Genomic DNA, 18,527 nt, shown 5'->3' on the forward strand with positions numbered 1-18,527 from the left:
GAAAGAGTCTTGCATTACAATTGCAGCATGCTGCGATTGTTTTCTCGGTCCAATTAGGGCTGAGAAAATAATTGCTCATGTGTGCTGACACACCGGCTAATATTGGTCCGAATGGAATGCGATGTTTTATCGCACTCCACTCGCACTGTTTTTCTCGCCATGTGGCTTAGACCTTACTTGTTCTGTGTCCCCTGCATCTCTTCCTGCAGGGAAGAGAGAGAGAGAGCGAGAGGGAATTAAGAGAGTGAAAAGAGAGAGAGAGCGAGAGGGAAAAGAGAGAGCGAGAGGGAAAGAGAGAGAGCGAGAGGGGAGAGAGAGGGGGAAAAGAGAGAGAGCGAGAGGGAAAAAAGAGAGTGAGAGGGAAAAGAGAGAGCGAGAGGGAGGGAAAAGAGAGAGCGAGAGGGAGGGAAAAGAGAGAGGGAGGGAAAAGAGAGAGGGAGGGAAAAGAAAGAGAGAGGGAAAAGAGAGAGAGGGATAAGAGGGGGGCGAGGAGAGAGGGATAAGAGGGGGGCGAGGAGAGAGGGATAAGAGGGGGGCGAGGAGAGAGGGATAAGAGGGGGGGCAAGGAGAGGGGGAAGAGGGGAGGGGGAGAAAAGAGTGGGGGGAGAGAAGAGAGTGGGGGGGAGAGGTGCTCTGTCACCGACTTGCTCCACTCTGTGACTTGTGGTGCAGGTGACAGAGTGGAGACAGTTGGTCCCATGCAGCAGGACAGGTGACAGAGCAGAACGGTGACATGTTCTGCTCTGACACATGCGGTGCTGCATGGGACCAGCTTGTCAGTGTCTTGCTGTGTCCTGTAGTGCTGGTAGGAGGAGCGCACATGATCACACCGCCCGACACCGCCCGTTCTCCTGACATCGCAGCAGAGCGGGCAGGTGGAGAGTGTGATCAGATACTTACGTGACAGGGGGGATTTCAGCTGAAGAACTCCCCCCCCTGTACTCCACTGGCGCCCCGTGCCTCAACATCTGCCGGACGCCACCGCTCCACACTGTGCCATCCTCCGGATCCTCCCCTTGATGCTGGGCTGTGACGTGCGGTAGTCACCGCCCACAGTCCTGTCAATCAGTGTGAGTGGCGCCAGCATCCTGTGAAGTACCTGTCTAGTTTGAGAGCCCGGAATTGACGGGACATAAGAGGATACTAGCGGCCACAGCACCAGGGGGTCATGTGACAGGCACTGAGCGTGCAGGGTAGCGCCGCTCAGTGCCAGAACTGGAAATAGAAGCCAATGAAGAAGACACCTAAAATGGTAAGTGGAACTCATAGAGAAAATAAAAAAATGGGTGAACCACCCCTTTAACATTAACACTAGAACTACTGGACTCGTGACACCTATATAGAAATACATGGTGCAAAGTAGTCAAAATGACTACCTCAGTAGTTCTAGTGTTAATAGGGGTGCCCAAACTTTTTCATATGACTGTATGTTAGTAGAAATGTCAGTAACACACTACACCGCCAGGGACTCAGATCCTGCAGTGCCAAACGTGTCCCCCTGCTTAAGCCAGTACATGTCCGGTCCCATCTGAAGTTTGCTGAACAGCATTTGGATTATCCAGAAGAGTATTGGGAGAATGTCATATGGTCTGATGAAAACAAAGTAGAACTGTTTGGTAGAAACACAACTTCTTGTGTTTGGAGGAGACAGAATGCTGAGTTGCAGCCAAAGAACACCATACCTACTGTGACGCATGCAGGTGGAAACATCATGCTTTGGGGCTGTTTCTCTGCAAAGCGACCGGGATGACTAATGTACATGAAAGACTAAATGGGGCCATGTATCATGAGATTTCGAGTGCAAACCTCCTTCCATCAGCAGGGGCATTGAAGATGAAACGTGCCTGGGTCTTTCAGCATGATAATGATCCCAAGCATACCACCTGGGCAACGAAGGAGTAGCTTCGTAAGAAACATATGAAGGTCATGGAGTGGCCTAGCCAGTCTAAGATCTCAACTCTAGAGAAAACAGTTGAAAGTCCGTGTTGCCCAGTGACAGGCCCAAAACATCACTGCTCTATAGGAGATCTGCATGGAGGAATGGGCCAACATACCATCAACAGTGTGTGCCAACCTTGTGAAGACTTACAGAGAACATTTGACCTCTGCCATTGCCAACAAAGGATATACAGTTAGGTCCAGAAATATTTGGACAGTGACACAATTTTCGCGAGTTGGGCTCTGCATGCCACCACATTGGATTTGAAATGAAACCTCTACAACAGAATTCAAGTGCAGATTGTAACATTTAATTTGAAGGTTTGAACAAAAATATCTGATAGAAATTGTAGGAATTGTACACATATCTTTACAAACACTACACATTTTAGGAGGTCAAAAGTAATTGGACAAATAAACCAAACCCCCCAAAAAAATTTTTATTTTCAATATTTTGTTCCTTTGGAGGCAATCACTGCCTTAAGTCTGGAACCCATGGACATCACCAAACGCTGGGTTTCCTCCTTCTTAATGCTTTGCCAGGTCTTTACAGCCGCAGCCTTCAGGTCTTGCTTGTTTGTGGGTCTTTCCGTCTTAAGTCTGGATTTGAGCAAGTGAAATGCATGCTCAATTGGGTTAAGATCTGGTGATTGACTTGGCCATTGCAGAATGTTCCACTTTTTTGCACTCATGAACTCCTGGGTAGCTTTGGCTGTATGCTTGGGGTCATTGTCCATCTGTACTATGAAGCGCCGTCCGATCAACTTTGCGGCATTTGGCTGAATCTGGGCTGAAAGTATATCCCGGTACACTTCAGAATTCATCCGGCTACTCTTGTCTGCTGTTATGTCATCAATAAACACAAGTGACCCAGTGCCATTGAAAGCCATGCATGCCCATGCCATCACGTTGCCTCCACCATGTTTTACAGAGGATGTGGTGTGCCTTGGATCATGTGCCATTCCCTTTCTTCTCCAAACTTTTTTCTTCCCATCATTCTGATACAGGTTGATCTTGGTCTCATCTGTCCATAGAATACTTTTCCAGAACTGAGCTGGCTTCATGAGGTGTTTTTCAGCAAATTTAACTCTGGCCTGTCTATTTATGGAATTGATGAATGGTTTGCATCTAGATATGAACCCTTTGTATTTACTTTCATGGAGTCTTCTCTTTACTGTTGACTTAGAGACAGATACACCTACTTCACTGAGAGTGTTCTGGACTTCAGTTGATGTTGTGAACGGGTTCTTCTTCACCAAAGAAAGTATGCGGCGATCATCCACCACTGTTGTCATCCGTGGACGCCCAGGCCTTTTTGAGTTCCCAAGCTCACCAGTCAATTCCTTTTTTCTCAGAATGTACCCGACTGTTGATTTTGCTACTCCAAGCATGTCTGCTATCTCTCTGATGGATTTTTTCTTTTTTTTCAGCCTCAGGATGTTCTGCTTCACCTCAATTGAGAGTTCCTTAGACCGCATGTTGTCTGGTCACAGCAACAGCTTCCAAATGCAAAACCACACACCTGTAATCAACCCCAGACCTTTTAACTACTTCATTGATTACAGGTTAACGAGGGAGACGCCTTCAGAGTTAATTGCAGCCCTTAGAGTCCCTTGTCCAATTACTTTTGGTCCCTTGAAAAAGAGGAGGCTATGCATTACAGAGCTATGATTCCTAAACCCCTTCTCCGATTTGGATGTGAAAACTCTCATATTGCAGCTGGGAGTGTGCACTTTCAGCCCATATTATATATATAATTGTATTTCTGAACATATTTTTGTAAACAGCTAAAATAACAAAACTTGTGTCACTGTCCAAATATTTCTGGACCTAACTGTATAACAAAATATTGAGATGAACTTTTGTTATCGACCAAATACTTATTTTCCACCATAATTTGCAAAAAAAAAATCTTGCTAAATCAGAGAAGGTGATTTTCTGGATTTTTTTTCTTTTTTTGTCTCTCATAGTTGTCGTCTACATATGATGTTAAGTACAGGCCTTACTCATCTTTTTAAGAACGTGCACAATTGGTGGCTGACTAAATACGTTTGTTCCCCGCTGTATGTGTATATATAGTATAATATATTTTGCTAAAACATTGACAGCTCTTTCAAAGTTTAAGACACATCAAAATTTTGCAAAATAAAAAAAACCTGACATCTAAGATAGCACCAGTCGTCTACCTACCTTCCACAGTTTTCTTGCAGTAATCACATGTAAAATACGGAGCCCGTGATTTTTCTTGATCCCCAACAGGCACACCAAAGTATGATTTGTAGGCCTCACATATCTTAGCAGATGCTTTCACAGAGTATGTTTTCGCAACCTCTTGATGCCATCTAAATTAACTATAGCTGGCTACACAATTTCACTTACTCAGCAAAATACCAAATGAAATGGTGAGTTTAAGATACCCGTATTCATGCTGCTATGTACACGTCTGGAAAGTTCTAGAAACTTTTTGATAGTTCTCACAATCCCAGAAGCTTCTCGAGGTGTATACTTAGCACTCAATATTTTTTTGCATTTTCTTAAAAATATATTATATTAAAAATATCATAGTGCTGACCACATAAGCAAAGTTTATGAGGAATAATAACTCTTTTCTATTCACTTTAATCAGAAAAAAAATGTAGAAATCACCCTGAACACCTGAGAACAAAAAATATATGTACAATAGGGCTGACTTCTCAGTCGGCTACAGGCTCTACGGTAGGGACGGGCTGCACCTCAATGGGGAAGGTGCAGCTGTGCTGGGGGAGAAAATGGTCAGACGGATGGAGGAGCTTTTAAACTAGGATCTGGGGGAGGGAGGGTAGTGGAGCAAAAAAGGGGATAGATAGAGCAGATAGAGACAGGGAGATGGTAGGGGTCAATGAAGGATTAGTGGGGGATGGGACATGCAAGGAACGTAGGGAGGCTAGGAGTAATAAAGGTGTTAATAGGATTAAATGTCTACTGGCAAATGCAAGAAGTCTTGCAAACAAAATGAATGAATTGGAGACTCTTATGTCAACCATGGATTATGATGCGGTGGGCATTACGGAAACCTGGCTGGATGAAAGCCATGACTGGGTGACAAACATACAGGGTTATAGTACATTTAGGAGGGACAGGAAAGGCAAAAAAGGTGGTGGGGTGTGTATATTTATCAAATCTAACCTAAAACCTGTGTTGAATGATGACATTGGGGGGAACTGCAACAATGTAGAGTCAGTATGGGTAAATGTACATGGGGAGGAGAATAATGGAAAAATGCTAATTGGAGTTTGCTATAAGCCTCCTAACATACTTGAACAAATAGAGGGTGAAATGCTGGAACAAATTGAAAAGGCAGCTAATAATAATAATCGGGTTCTTATTATGGGGGATTTCAACTATCCAGACATACAGTGGGACATAGAATCTTCTGGTTGTGCTAAAAGCTGTAAATTCTTATCTACCATTCAAGACCATTTCCTCTCTCAGATGGTAGGTGAACCGACCAGGGGAGATAATTTGCTAGATCTGGTCCTGTCAAATAGACCGGATACAATTTCAGATCTACAGGTCCGGGAGCACTTGGGCACCAGCGATCATAATATGGTAAGCTTCAACCTAATATTCAATAGAACATTTCAAAGGGGAAATGCTAAAACCTGGAATTTTAGGAAAGCTGATTTCAACAAATTAAGGGAAGAGCTTAAATGTGTAGATTGGGACAAAGTCATGGTAACTGGGGATACTGAACATAAATGGGGAAAGTTTAAGGATATACTGCTAGATTCCTGTAAGAAACTTATACCCTCTGGTGATAAAACGTCCCGGAATAAAAAGAAACCACTATGGATAAATAAGACTGTACAAAGTATAATAAAACAAAAACAAAGGGCGTTTAAAATCTTGAAGGCTGAGAATACAGAAATAGCATTGCAGGAGTATAAAGATATCAATAGGCAATGCAAAAAAGAAATCAAAGAAGCAAAACTAGCTACTGAAACAAAAATCGCCAATGACATTAAAATAAATCCCAAAATCTTTTATAAATACATTAATGCCAAAAGGAAAACAAAGGATAGTATTGGCCCCTTAAAATATAATAACAAGTTAGTTATAGAGGACAAACAAAAGACTGAGATATTAAATAGGCATTTCTCATCTGTGTTCACCAAGGAACTGACTGTACCAGGCATCATTCAACAAGTGAAAAATCAAAGTTCCCCACCAGATATAATCAATTTAACACAAGAAGAAGTACGTCTACGTCTGAGTAAATTAAACATTGACAAATCCCCAGGGCCAGATGGCATTCATCCACGAATATTGAGGGAATTGAGCTCCGTAATTGACAGACCGCTGTATCTCATCTTTTTAGACTCGCTTGTAACAGGGTTGGTGCCTCAGGATTGGTGGATTGCTGATGTGGTACCGATATTTAAGAAAGGTAAGAGGGTAGATCCAGGCAACTACCGTCCAGTAAGCCTGACATCAGTAGTATGCAAAGTTTTTGAGGGCATTTTAAGGGATGACATGCAAAAATATGTTGCAGAAAATAATATAATAACTGACAGACAGCATGGATTCATGAAAGATAAGTCGTGTCTAACCAACCTGTTGGGGTTCTATGAGGGGGTAAATGCAAACCTGGATATTGGTAATGCAGCTGATGTGATTTATTTGGACTTTGCAAAGGCATTTGATACTGTACCACATAATAGGCTTATACTAAAGCTCCAGAAGCAAGGACTGGGGGAAACTATATGCAACTGGGTAAGGAATTGGCTAAAAGATAGGAAACAAAGAGTAGTCATAAATGGAACATTCTCTAAATGGGCCATAGTCAGCAGTGGGGTGCCGCAGGGATCTGTGCTAGGACCAATTCTTTTTAATCTCTTTATTAATGACCTTGTGGATGGGATTGGTAGTAAAGTGTCAGTCTTTACTGATGACACCAAACTATGTAGGATATTAAAAACTGACCTTGATAGTATAATATTACAAAAAGATCTGGATAAGATGTCAGAATGGGCAGATACTTGGCAAATGAGATTTAATGTTGATAAATGTAAAGTAATGCACCTAGGACGGAGTAATCCTATAGCTGCATATACATTAAATGGAAGTAAACTCGGGACTACAGAACAGGAGAAGGACTTGGGTATTCTCATTACAAATAAGCTGAGCAGCAGCACTCAATGTCAAGCAGCAGCTGCAAAAGCAAACAAGATTCTAGGGTGTATAAAAAGAGAGATTAGATCCCGCGATCCCAACGTATTATTACCCCTCTATAAATCACTTGTAAGGCCACATCTGGAATATGGGATCCAGTTTTGGACTCCACATTTTAAAAAGGACATTCAGAAGTTAGAGTCAGTTCAATGGCAGGCAACTAGACTACTACAAGGAATGGAAGGCCTCCCATATGATGACAGGTTGAAAAAGTTAGATATGTTTAGCTTAGAAAAAAGACGTCTCAGAGGAGATCTCATTTATATGTATAAATACATGGGTGGTCAATATAAAGGACTGGCACATGACTTATTTCTTCCAAAGACAGTACTAAGGACCAGGGGGCACTCACTGCGAGTGGAAGAAAGACGATTCCGACAGCTAAATAGGAAAGGGTTCTTTACAGTTAGAGCAGTCAGACTGTGGAATTCCCTACCACAAGAGGTAGTAATGGCAGATACAATAACAGCTTTCAAAAAAGGGCTGGATGATTTCCTCAGTACACAACATTGTTGGATATAAATGACTTAGTGACTATATGTAGAACTGGTGGAGGAAGGTTGAACTAGATGGACCTAGGTCTTTTTTCAACCTTAGTAACTATGTAACTATGTAACTATATGTAACTATATATAGTTACGTAGTTAAATTAAACCTGAGGATTTTACTTGAATTCCATACCATTTTAAAGAATATTTAAATGTGAAAATTATTTCCAATTTAGTTTTGTCTTAAGCCAAAACGAAAAGTGAAAGATCTAACAGATCTGACAGGTTTACACTTTTCTCCAGAGGCTGGACAATTACCTGTACATCATCTGTATTGACAATGGCTCCTGTTATGTTGGACAGCAAGCGAATGAATTCTTCCTCAAACTCACGCACACGATCTGGAATCTCATTAATTACGATCTTTAAGCGTTGGTCATCTCTCAAAATATAGATACCAACAACAGCAGTATCATTGTGTCCAGCCAGATCAGAAGCCATGATGTCCACCACAAAATATCCTGGGCTGTAGGCAGTAAATAAGTCAAAGGTTCGAATAATTCCATCAACATTGCCTGGAAAGACACAAATCATATGTTTTGTTTTACTGATATACAGCAAAAAAACACCTGGCATCGCTTATATTAAAAAAGTGAATGGCAACCCTTTGAACACTGTTTTGTTATATTATCTAACAATGTACAAAATTCGGTGATGACTAAATACATATAGCGAGTAATAAGTGTGGAACACGTCACCAGTTTTTTAAGTAAATATATTTCTTAAGGTGCTATTGACATGAAATTCTCACCAGATGTTGGTAACCACCCATCCAATCCACACAGGAAAAGAAATCAAACCATAGATGTATATTAGTGATGTGTAATAATGAGAAATGACACAGAGAAAAAGTATTAAACACGCTTAGTGATAATTATGTAATATTTGTACATAAGCCTTTGTTGGTTTGTTGGTGATGACAGCTTCAAGACGCCTCCTGTATGGATGTGGTTTTGGCCCATTCTTTCACACAGTTAAAATCCTGAAGGTTCCGTGGGCTTCTTCTATGAACTGTGAGCCTTAGTTTCTTCCATAAATGTTCTATTGGATTTAGATCGGGTGATTAGCTCGGCCATTCCAGCAGTTTTATTTCCTTTCTCTGAAACCAATTGAGAGTTTCCTTGGCTGTGTGATTTGGGATTATTTTCTTGCTGAAATATACACCCTTGTTTCATCTTCATCATCATGGTAGATAGCAGCAGATTTTTATCAAGAATGTCTCTGTACATTTGTCCATTCATCATTCCTTCGATCAAATGGTTTGCCAGTACAGTATACTGAAAAACAGCCCCACACCATGAAGTTTCCATCGTCAAACTTCCCTGTTGGTATGGTGTTTTTGGGTGATATGCAGTGCATTTTGGCCTCCAAACATTATGTGTATTATGACATCGAAAGAGTTCAATTTTGGTCTCATCTGACCAGACTATATTCTCCTAGTATTTCACAGGCTTGTCTAAATGTTGCTGAGCAAACTTTAAACATGCTTCAACAAGCTTTTGGTTCAGCACTGGAGTTTTGCGTGAGAAGCATGCATACAGGCCATGGAGGATGAGGGCATTACTATTTTTTTTTTCTTTGAAACAATTGTAACTGCTGCTTCCACTTCTTTCTGTAGAACGCCACAGGTGGCCCTTGGCTCTTGGACAACGTTTCTGATAATTCTTTTCACCAGTCTGTCTGAAGTCTTGAGGGGAGCACCTGGTCATGTCCGGTTTATGGTGAAATGAAGTTCTCTCCACTTTTAGACTATGGACTCATATGTGCTCACTAGAACTTTCAGTACTTTAAAAATTCTTCTGTAGCAGTGCCATCAGTATGTTTTGCAACAGAAAGGATGCAAAGGTCTTGGAGCAGCTCACTCACTTTACCCATCATAAGATGTTTCTTATGTAGTACCTTGGTAATGAGACACGTTTTTATAGGCCATCAGTTGAACAAGCTGATAGTATTTTTTACTAAGTGTCAGGATTGCTTTCCAATTACTCATAGATTTCAGCTAGGGTCATGAATTTTCATTACTTTTTAAACCAATCTTTCTTTATGTGCTCAATATTTTTTTCCTGTATTATCTCTTTATTATTACACATAACTTAATTTATTGATATCTATGGTTCGATTTCTTTGCCTGTGTGGATTGCATGGGTTGTTGCCAATATCTGGGGAAAAATTAATGTCAATAGCACCTTTATAAATACTTTTACTTAGAAAATTGGTGAATTGTACAATACTTATTTCACCTGTAGATAATTTACTAAAAATATAACATTACCACTTATTTAAGTGTAAAGAATTCTGCTTTGAATACTCATTAAGTCTTAAAGCCTTTTGGGATCAGTAGGGAAATATTTCCTTTTTAAAGCAAATTAGTTTATGCCATGTGTTTTTATTCTTCTCTCTATGGCAGGGAAAAACCAAGATTTAAAGTTCAATCGTGCCTTCCCTTTACTAATGCTTCCCATTCCATTCTTTCCTTTAGTCATGCTTTTTCCCATTCCTTGGTTGTACTTGATTAACATAGTTATTTCTTTAATGGATAGTGTCTCTACTTTTGATTCGAGCTCACATGCCGAGCCCACATATTTCCCTGCACATACAAGTGCACCCAATAAATTAGAATATCATCAAAAAGTTAATTAATTTCAGTAATTCAATACAAAAAGAGAAATGCATATTTTATATAGTCAGTGCAGAGCGATCTATTTCGGCCCTGTGCACACGCTGAGGTTTTTGATACAGTTTTTGATGCGTTTTTTTAAAATTTGCATTAAAATCTGCATGTCTCTCATGAAGCCAGCAAAGTCTATGGGTTTTTTGATTTGCCATGCACACACTGTGGTTTATTTCCGTCCGGTTTTGGTCTCGTTTTTGATGCCGAAAAAAATCTGCAGCATGTCAATTATGAGTCCATTTTAGCAGCATTTTTCACCCATTGACTTCAATATTGTCATGAAATAACACTGCTAACCCCCAGGTGTAGTCAGATTGTGACGGCTTGAGTCCAGTTTCACAGCGTTATTTCAACCATTCCTGAGTGTCTCTCTTTCTCTCTCTGTCTGTCTCCACTTCGTACTCACTGATCACTGGCTCAGCTTTCCTACTGTTCCCGCAGCCTCTCATTCTTCTTCCAGACCAGCTCATTAGCTTCATTACATATTCACTGCACCTGCTCATTAGGCTCATACATATTCAATGCTTCCCCCGTCTGTGATTGGTTGCCATCAGGTGCGTCCCCACACTGAGTGACAGCTGTCTGACTGCAACCAATCACAGCCGCCGCTCATGGGTGGGTCTACATTGTACAGTTAAATAAATAAATAAATATTTAAAAAAAAAAAAAATGACATGCGCCCCCCCAATTTTGTAACCTAGTCAAGATAAAGCCTCACAGCAGAGGGCTGGTATTCTCTGGCTGGGGAGACCCACATTATTGGTAGCTCCCCAGGTTAAAAGTATCAGCCAGCAGCTACCTGGAATTGCCGCATCCATTAGATGGCAGGCGTCTATGAGACACCTCTCATCACTAATCTGTAAGTGGAAGTAAATAAATAGAAACACCCAAAAAATCATTTATTTGAAATAAAAGACAAAAATGCCACCCTATTTCACCACTTTACTAACACCCCAAACACCCCTCCACGTTCGACATAATCCACATGAAGACTTACAATGCTTCTAGCAATGCTACTTGTGATGCTCACAGCGACCGACCATAGCACATGACCTCCTGCTGTGAGCCCCACACAGCAACTGAAGTGAGTCGCGCTATCAGAGGTGACATCACTCAGGTTACCTGCGGCCACAGCTGGAGTCCTCCACCTTTCACAGCAAATCACCAGAGGGACCGAAGTGAGTCGCGCTATCATTGGTGATGTCACTCAGGTTACCCATGGCCACAGCTGGAGTCCTCCACCTGTGACAGCAAATCACCAGAGTGACTAAAGTGAGGCGCAGGTGGAGGAATCACCTGTTTGATGTCACTGCTGATCATGCGGCTCACTTCAGTCTCTCTCTCTCTTTCCCCCCTCCACCTCCCCACTAACCGCATCAGGTTTTTCATAAGCTGCCCACATGTGAAATCGTGAGTAAACTGATTCCAGCTCGCATTCCATTTTAACATGTGCTTTTCTGCCAACCATTCCGGTTTACCTGCAACTTATCTGCAGCGTGGGCACATAGCCTTCAAGTGTTTATTTCTGTTATTTTTGATAATTATGGCTTACAGTCAATGAAAACCCAAAACTCATCTCAGAAAATTAGAATATTATATAAGACCAATTGATAAAATGATTTTAAACTCAGAAATGTTGGTGCCTACTGATAAGTCTGTACAGTAAATGCACTCAATACTTGGTCGGGGGTCATTTTGCATGAATTTTTGCACCAATGCGGCGTGGCATGAAGGAGATCAGCTTGTGGCATTGTTGAGGTGTTATGGAAGCCCAGGTTGCTTTGATAGCAGCCTTCAGCTTATCTGCATTGTTGGGTCTGGTGTCTCATCTTTTTCTTGACAATACCCCATAGACTCTCTATGGGGTTTAGATCAGGCGAGTTTGCTGGCCAATCAAGCACAGTGATACTGTGGTTATTAAACCAGGTATTGGTACTTTTGGCAGTGTGGACAGGTGACAAGAAATTTCCATCTCCAAAAAGCTTGTCGGCAGAGGGAAACATGAAGTGCTCTAAAATTTCCTGATAAAACACAGTGGACCTACACAAGCAGATGACATGGCTCCCCAAATCATCACTGATTGTTGAAACTTCACACTAGACTTCAAGCAGCTTGGATTGTGGGCTCTTCACTCTTCCTCCAGACTTTGGGACCTTGATTTCCAAATGAAATGCAAAACTTAGGGTACTTTGCACACTACGACATCGCAGGTGCAATGTCGGTGTGGTCATGTCGAAAGTGACGCATTTCCTGCGTCGCTCTCGACATCGTAGTGTGTAAATCCTAGATGATACGATTAACAAGCGCAAAAGCGTCGTAATCGTATCATTGGTGTAGCGTCGGTGAATTCCATAATTACGCTGATGCGAAGGTCCGATGTTGTTCCTCGCTCCTGCGGCAGCACACATCGCTGTGTGTGAAGTCGCAGGAGCGAGGAACATCTCCTACCTGCGTCACCGCGGCTCCCGTCGGCTATGTGGAAGAAAGGAGGTGGGCGGGGATGTTTACATCCCGTTCATCTCCGCCCCTCCGCTCCTATTGGCCGCCTGCCGTGTGACGTAGCAGTGACACCGTATGACCCACCCCCTTAATAAGGAGGCGGTTCGCCGGCCACAGCGACGTCGCAGGGCAGGTGAGTGCATGTGAAGCTGCCATAGCGATAATATTCGCTACGGCAGCTATCAGAAGGATATCGCAGCTGCAACGGGGCGGGACTATCGCGCTCGGCATCGCAGCATCGGCTTGCGATGTCGTAGTTTGCGAAGTACCCCATACTTTCATCTGAAAACAACACCTTGGACCACTGAGCAACAGTCTAGTTCTTTTTCTCCTAGGCCCAGGTAAGACGCTTCTGGGTTTGTCTAGGGGTCATGAGTGTCTTGACAGTGACCTTTTGTGGCTTACCCCCCCTTATGGAGTGTGTCAATGACTCCCTTCTGGATATCTGTCAAGTCAGCAGTTTTCCCCATGACTGTGTAGCCGACTGAACCAGACTAAGGGACCATTTTAAATGCTTAGCAAGCCTTTGCAGTTGTGTTGTGGTAATTATTTTAATTTTCTGAGATAATGATTTTTGGGTTTTCATTGGCTGTAAGCCATAATCATCAACATTAACAGAAATAAACACTTGAAAATAGATCACTCTGTTTGTAGTGACTATATAATATATGCATTTCCCTTTTTTCCCTTTTTGTATTGAATTACTGAAATAAATTAACTTTTTGATGATATTCTAATTTATTGAGATGCACTTATAAATTTGATTGGCAAACATGTGTCTCTAACAACCGTGAGTAGTTTTAACATTGCCCTGTGCTGTTAACCAGTTAAGTGCAATTGTCAATTTCTGATAGTAGCATTTAACACTCGCCGGCAAGGAGCGCACCATTTCCCGCTCCCAACGGCGCTCCCGTGACTAGACTGTGGGGTGCCAATGGGTTGTCATGACAGCTGGATGTCAGATAATGATCTCTGTGCCTGTCACGATGAACTTCCTGTGAATGACGTCTGCAAGCCGGCGTTCATAGGAAGTCATCATTTCTGCTGTACACAGCAGTGCTATTGCACTTCTCTGCACATAACAAGCTATCAAATGATCAGCTTTAAGTCACCTAAAAGATTAGTAAATGCAATAAAAAGTGAGGAAATTTTTGTTAAAAAAATCAACAAAATAAAAAAAACACAAGTTTAAATCACACCCTTTTGCCCCATTGAAAATAAAACAATAAAAAAATGTCACAAATTTAGTATCGCTGCATTTAGAAATGTCCAATATATCAAAATATAAAATAAAATAATCTGATCGTTAAACAGTGTAATAAAAAAAGTAAAACCCAAGAGTTATGTTTTTTTTTGGCAGCCGCAACATTACAATAAAATGCAATAAGAAGCAATCAAAACATCTCATCTACTAAATAAGGTATGAATGAAACCTCAGGTTAGGGCTTAAAAATAAACTCTTACACAGCCCCAGATCCTGAAAAATGAAATTGTTCCAATCTCGCAAAATGACGGCAATAGTGAATTTATTTATTTTATTACAATATTCTGATTTTTTTTCAACAATCAACCCCTTCAGCCCCAGAGCACATTCCGTTTTTGTGTTTTTGTTTTTTGCTCCCCTTCTTCCGAGAGCCGTAACTTTTTTTATTTGTCTGGCAATCTTGCCATATGAGGGCTTGTTTTTTGTGGGACAAGTTGTACTTTTAAATGAAACCATATGTTTTACCATATGGTGTACTGGAAAACAGCAAACAAATTCCAAGTGTGGAAAAACTGCAAAAAAAGTGTGATGGCACAATAGTTTTTGGGATGTTTTATTTACGGTGTTCACTATATGGTAAAACTGATTTGTGGGTATGATGCCTGAGGTCGGTGCAAATTTGTAGACACCAAACATGTATAGGTTTACTTGTATCTAAGGGGTTAAAAAAAATTCACAAGCTTGTCCAATAAAAGTGGCGTACGTTTTGCGCCATTTTCGGAAACCCGTAGCGTTCTCATTTTTTGGGATCTATAGCTCTGGGATGGCTTATTTTTTACGTCTCGAGCTGACGTTTCTAATGGTACCATTTTTGCACAGATGCTACGTTTTGATCGCCTGTTATTGCATTTTGTGTAAAACTTGCGGCGACCAAAAAAACGTAATTTTGGCGTTTGGAATTTTTTTGCCACTACGCTGTTTACTGATCAGATTAATTGATTTTATATTTTAATAGATCGGGCATTTCTGAACGCGGCGATACCAAATATGTGTATATTATTTTTTTTTGACCCTTTCATTTTCAATGGGGTGAAAGGGGGGTGATTTGAACTTTTTTTTTTTTTTTAAATTTTTTAAAACTTTTTTTTACTTTTTTTTATTTTACTAATCCCCCTAGGGGGCTATAGCTATCAGCAATCCGATCGCTCTGATCTATCTGCTGATCACAGCTATACAGCTGTAAACAGCAGATACGGTCACTTCCTGCTTCACTGTCCTCCGGGCCGAGTGAAAACGAACGTGAAACGTCATAGCTGCAGGCGTCATCACATGACCCTGTGCTACCATGGCAACCACCGAAAGTCACGTGATCACTCACGTGACTTCCGGTGGGAGCGGCGGTAAGTGAAAATTTTCACCGCGCGTATATACATCTCACTGCCAGACTTTGGTAGCGAGATGTAAGGGGTTAATGTTACGGGTGGAATGCGACTCCACTTGTAACATGCAGGCACACATGTCAGCTGTGGAAAACAGCTGATACATGCACTGATCGGCGCACCCTGCCACGGCAGGGGGCGGGGCTTAACGGCACACGATCCATGACGGATAGATCCGTCAAAGGTCGTGAAGGGGTTAAATAAAAGAAAAGCTATACATGTTTGGTATCTACATACTCGTACTGACCTGGAGAATCATACTGCCAGGTGAGTTTTACCATTTTACCATAGAGTGAAAATGATAAATAACAAACACAAAAAACAATTGTGGAATTGCACTTTTTTTTGCAATTTCACCCCACTTGGATATTTTTCCTGTTTTCTAGTACATTATATGACAAAATTAACATCTTCATTCAAAACTACAACTCTTGGCTATATTTACAGAAAAATTAAAAAGTTTTGGATCTTAGAAGAAGGGAAAGAAAAAACGAAAAAAGGAAAATCGCCAAGTAAAGGGGTTAAAGGGAACCTGTCACCACTTTTTCGGTCTATAAGCTGCGGCCACCACCAGTGGGCTCTTATATACAGAATTCTAACATGCTGTATATAAGAGCCCAGGCCGCTGTGTAGAACATAAAAAAACACTTTATAATACTCACCTAGAAGGTTGCTCCGGTGCACAACGGTCGGATGGGTGCCGCCGTTCTCTGGGACCTACACCTCCCCTTTCGGCCATCTCGGTCTTCCTAAAGGCACTGTCACACACAGAGATAAATCTTTGGCAGATCTGTGGTTGCAGTGAAATCATGGACATATTGTTCCATTTGTACACAGCCACAAACCTGGCACACAATTTCACTGCAACCACAGATCTGCCGCAGATTTATCTCTGAGTGTGGCGGGGCCTTTATTCTGAAGCCGGCATTGAGGTCCTGCACATGCGCACTTTGATCTGCCCTGCTCAGGGCAGATCAAAGTATTGTAGTGCACTTGCACAGGATCTCAACACCGGCGTGTGTGTATGATGTAGACGCGTCATGCACCGTGGCTTCAGAATAAGGAAGACCAAGATAGCAAGATGACCAAGAAAGGGGATGCGCCGGTCCCAGAGAACGGCGCCACCCATCCGACCAGTATGCACTTGAACGACCTTCTAGGTGGGTATTATAAAGTGTTTTTTATGTTCTACAGAGCGGCTTGGGCTCTTATATACAGCTTGTTTGAGTGCTGTATATAAGAGCCCAGTGGTAGTTGCCGCAGCTTATAGGCCGAAAAAGTGGTGACAGGTTCCCTTTAAAGGGGTTGTTTTCTGTAAATGAATATTCCCGACTGCAATTTAAAATAAAGAAACAAACCATGCTGTATTCACCTTCCCAAGGTACACCATTGTCTCTCCAACGATGATTCCGATGATTGGCATTGGCTGTAGCACTGACGTTGCATTGACAGCACAGTAGCCAATCAGTTAGCTCAGTCTGGTGTCCTCATTGACTAACATGTTGTTTATTTGATGTCAGCCAATGCCAAACACCGAGCGCAGTAGCAAAACCTCGCCAGTAGACCCAAGGAAGGTGAGGTCACTGTGGTTTGTTTCTATATAATAACCTGCAGCCAAGGACATTCATTAAATTTAACTATGTAAGATCTCCAAATCACTGCCATAAACAGCTCAAATTATGGCTGCTAATGCCAATAAAATGGGTTTGATGTACAACGTCCATGCGGCGTAAGTAACGAGCCACAGCAAGATCAAGTTCCAGATTATTTCTATAATGAAAATCATGTCAAGGGCCATTAGCTGACTAATGTCTCCAGCTGCTTATAGGATAAGTTGTCGTTGCTCCACTTATTTCTTCTCAGAACTTTCAGTGTGTAAATTGGAACTATTCATCAATGATTCATGTCTTTTTTTAGTCATTGATATCATCTCTGGTCTATGTTTGACAATGTCAAATTGGGTAAAGAAGAATATAACATACACTCACCTATCACAAAAATATTTTTCACTGCCTCAGAATCATTTGAGTTGTGCTTGATGTACTGTATTCCGAGAATGGTATAGAATACTAAGCTGTTGTTTCCCACATCTGCGTCAAGGGCCACAACTTTTATGAGGTCAGAACCCACTTTAGCATCAGTCGCAACACCTGAAATTAAAGATCACAAGTTGGAAGAACAGAAGGATTTTTATAGTTTTAAAATATATATATTTGGAAATAGTTTAGTAACAATGTAGTTAGAGGTATTACTTACTATTGAACCACATGTCCTATTAGGGTACGTTCCCACGATCAGGACACGCTGCATTCTAGACACAGCATTCTCTTGCGAGACTTGAGTGTTCTCCATGGAAGAAAGCAGCAGTTAATGCCCATGATCAGGATTCTGGCCACAGCGGATTTCGCTATGTTCCCCTACTGAGAACACTTGCGTCTCTGTAAGCATAAATTGACATGCTGCAGCACATAGAGACATGCTGCAGCACGTAGAGACATGCTGCAGCACGTAGAGATGCTGCAGCACGTATAGACATGCTGCAGGATAGTTTTTCCTGCGGTAAAAAGAAGCACAGTGGGCATGGGATTTCTATCAATCTCAGCCACTGTGCTTGTACTGTACAACATAGCATTTTGATCCAAGGAAAACATGCTGCATCTAAAAAGCTGCTATTCCTAATGGTGGGCATGTACCTTAATATCAGCTCGTATTTATTGATGTGACTATACAGAATAAAGGGGCAGAAATAGTATAAAATAAGATTTGTCTTTATTACTGACTTTTGTGCTGGTTCTACGGCTGTACCGTGCTTAGCGTAACCACTATTCTGTAGCGCCATGTTTTTATGACTCTGCAGAATAAAACACGTTAAATGTTTGATGTACCTTAAATCGCATCCCCAATTAGTTTTCCAAATGCATCAATTGATTACAACTAAGTGTAAGGCTACATGGTGTCGCTGTCTGAGTGAGACCAAAACTCTAAATATTGCCACACAATTGTATGCCACAATCCTG

The 18,527-nt window shown here is 41.6% G+C and overlaps 1 protein-coding gene across 3 annotated transcripts in view; it reads right to left on the reverse strand.

Moving 5' to 3' along the window:
- Positions 1-18,527, reverse strand: part of CDH23 (cadherin related 23) — a 1,872,161-nt gene that overhangs the window by 67,751 nt on the left and 1,785,883 nt on the right. For all 3 annotated transcript variants that reach the window (XM_075348968.1, XM_075348971.1, XM_075348970.1), the window contains 2 exons: positions 17,499-17,660; positions 7,956-8,212 (listed from right to left, as the gene is read on the reverse strand). In XM_075348968.1, coding sequence (XP_075205083.1) covers positions 7,956-8,212; positions 17,499-17,660 — 419 coding nt within the window. The remainder of the gene's footprint in view (positions 1-7,955; positions 8,213-17,498; positions 17,661-18,527) is intronic.

The sequence above is a fragment of the Anomaloglossus baeobatrachus genome, chromosome 5 (assembly GCF_048569485.1).
Source record: "Anomaloglossus baeobatrachus isolate aAnoBae1 chromosome 5, aAnoBae1.hap1, whole genome shotgun sequence".
Classification (NCBI taxonomy): Eukaryota; Metazoa; Chordata; class Amphibia; order Anura; family Aromobatidae; genus Anomaloglossus; species Anomaloglossus baeobatrachus.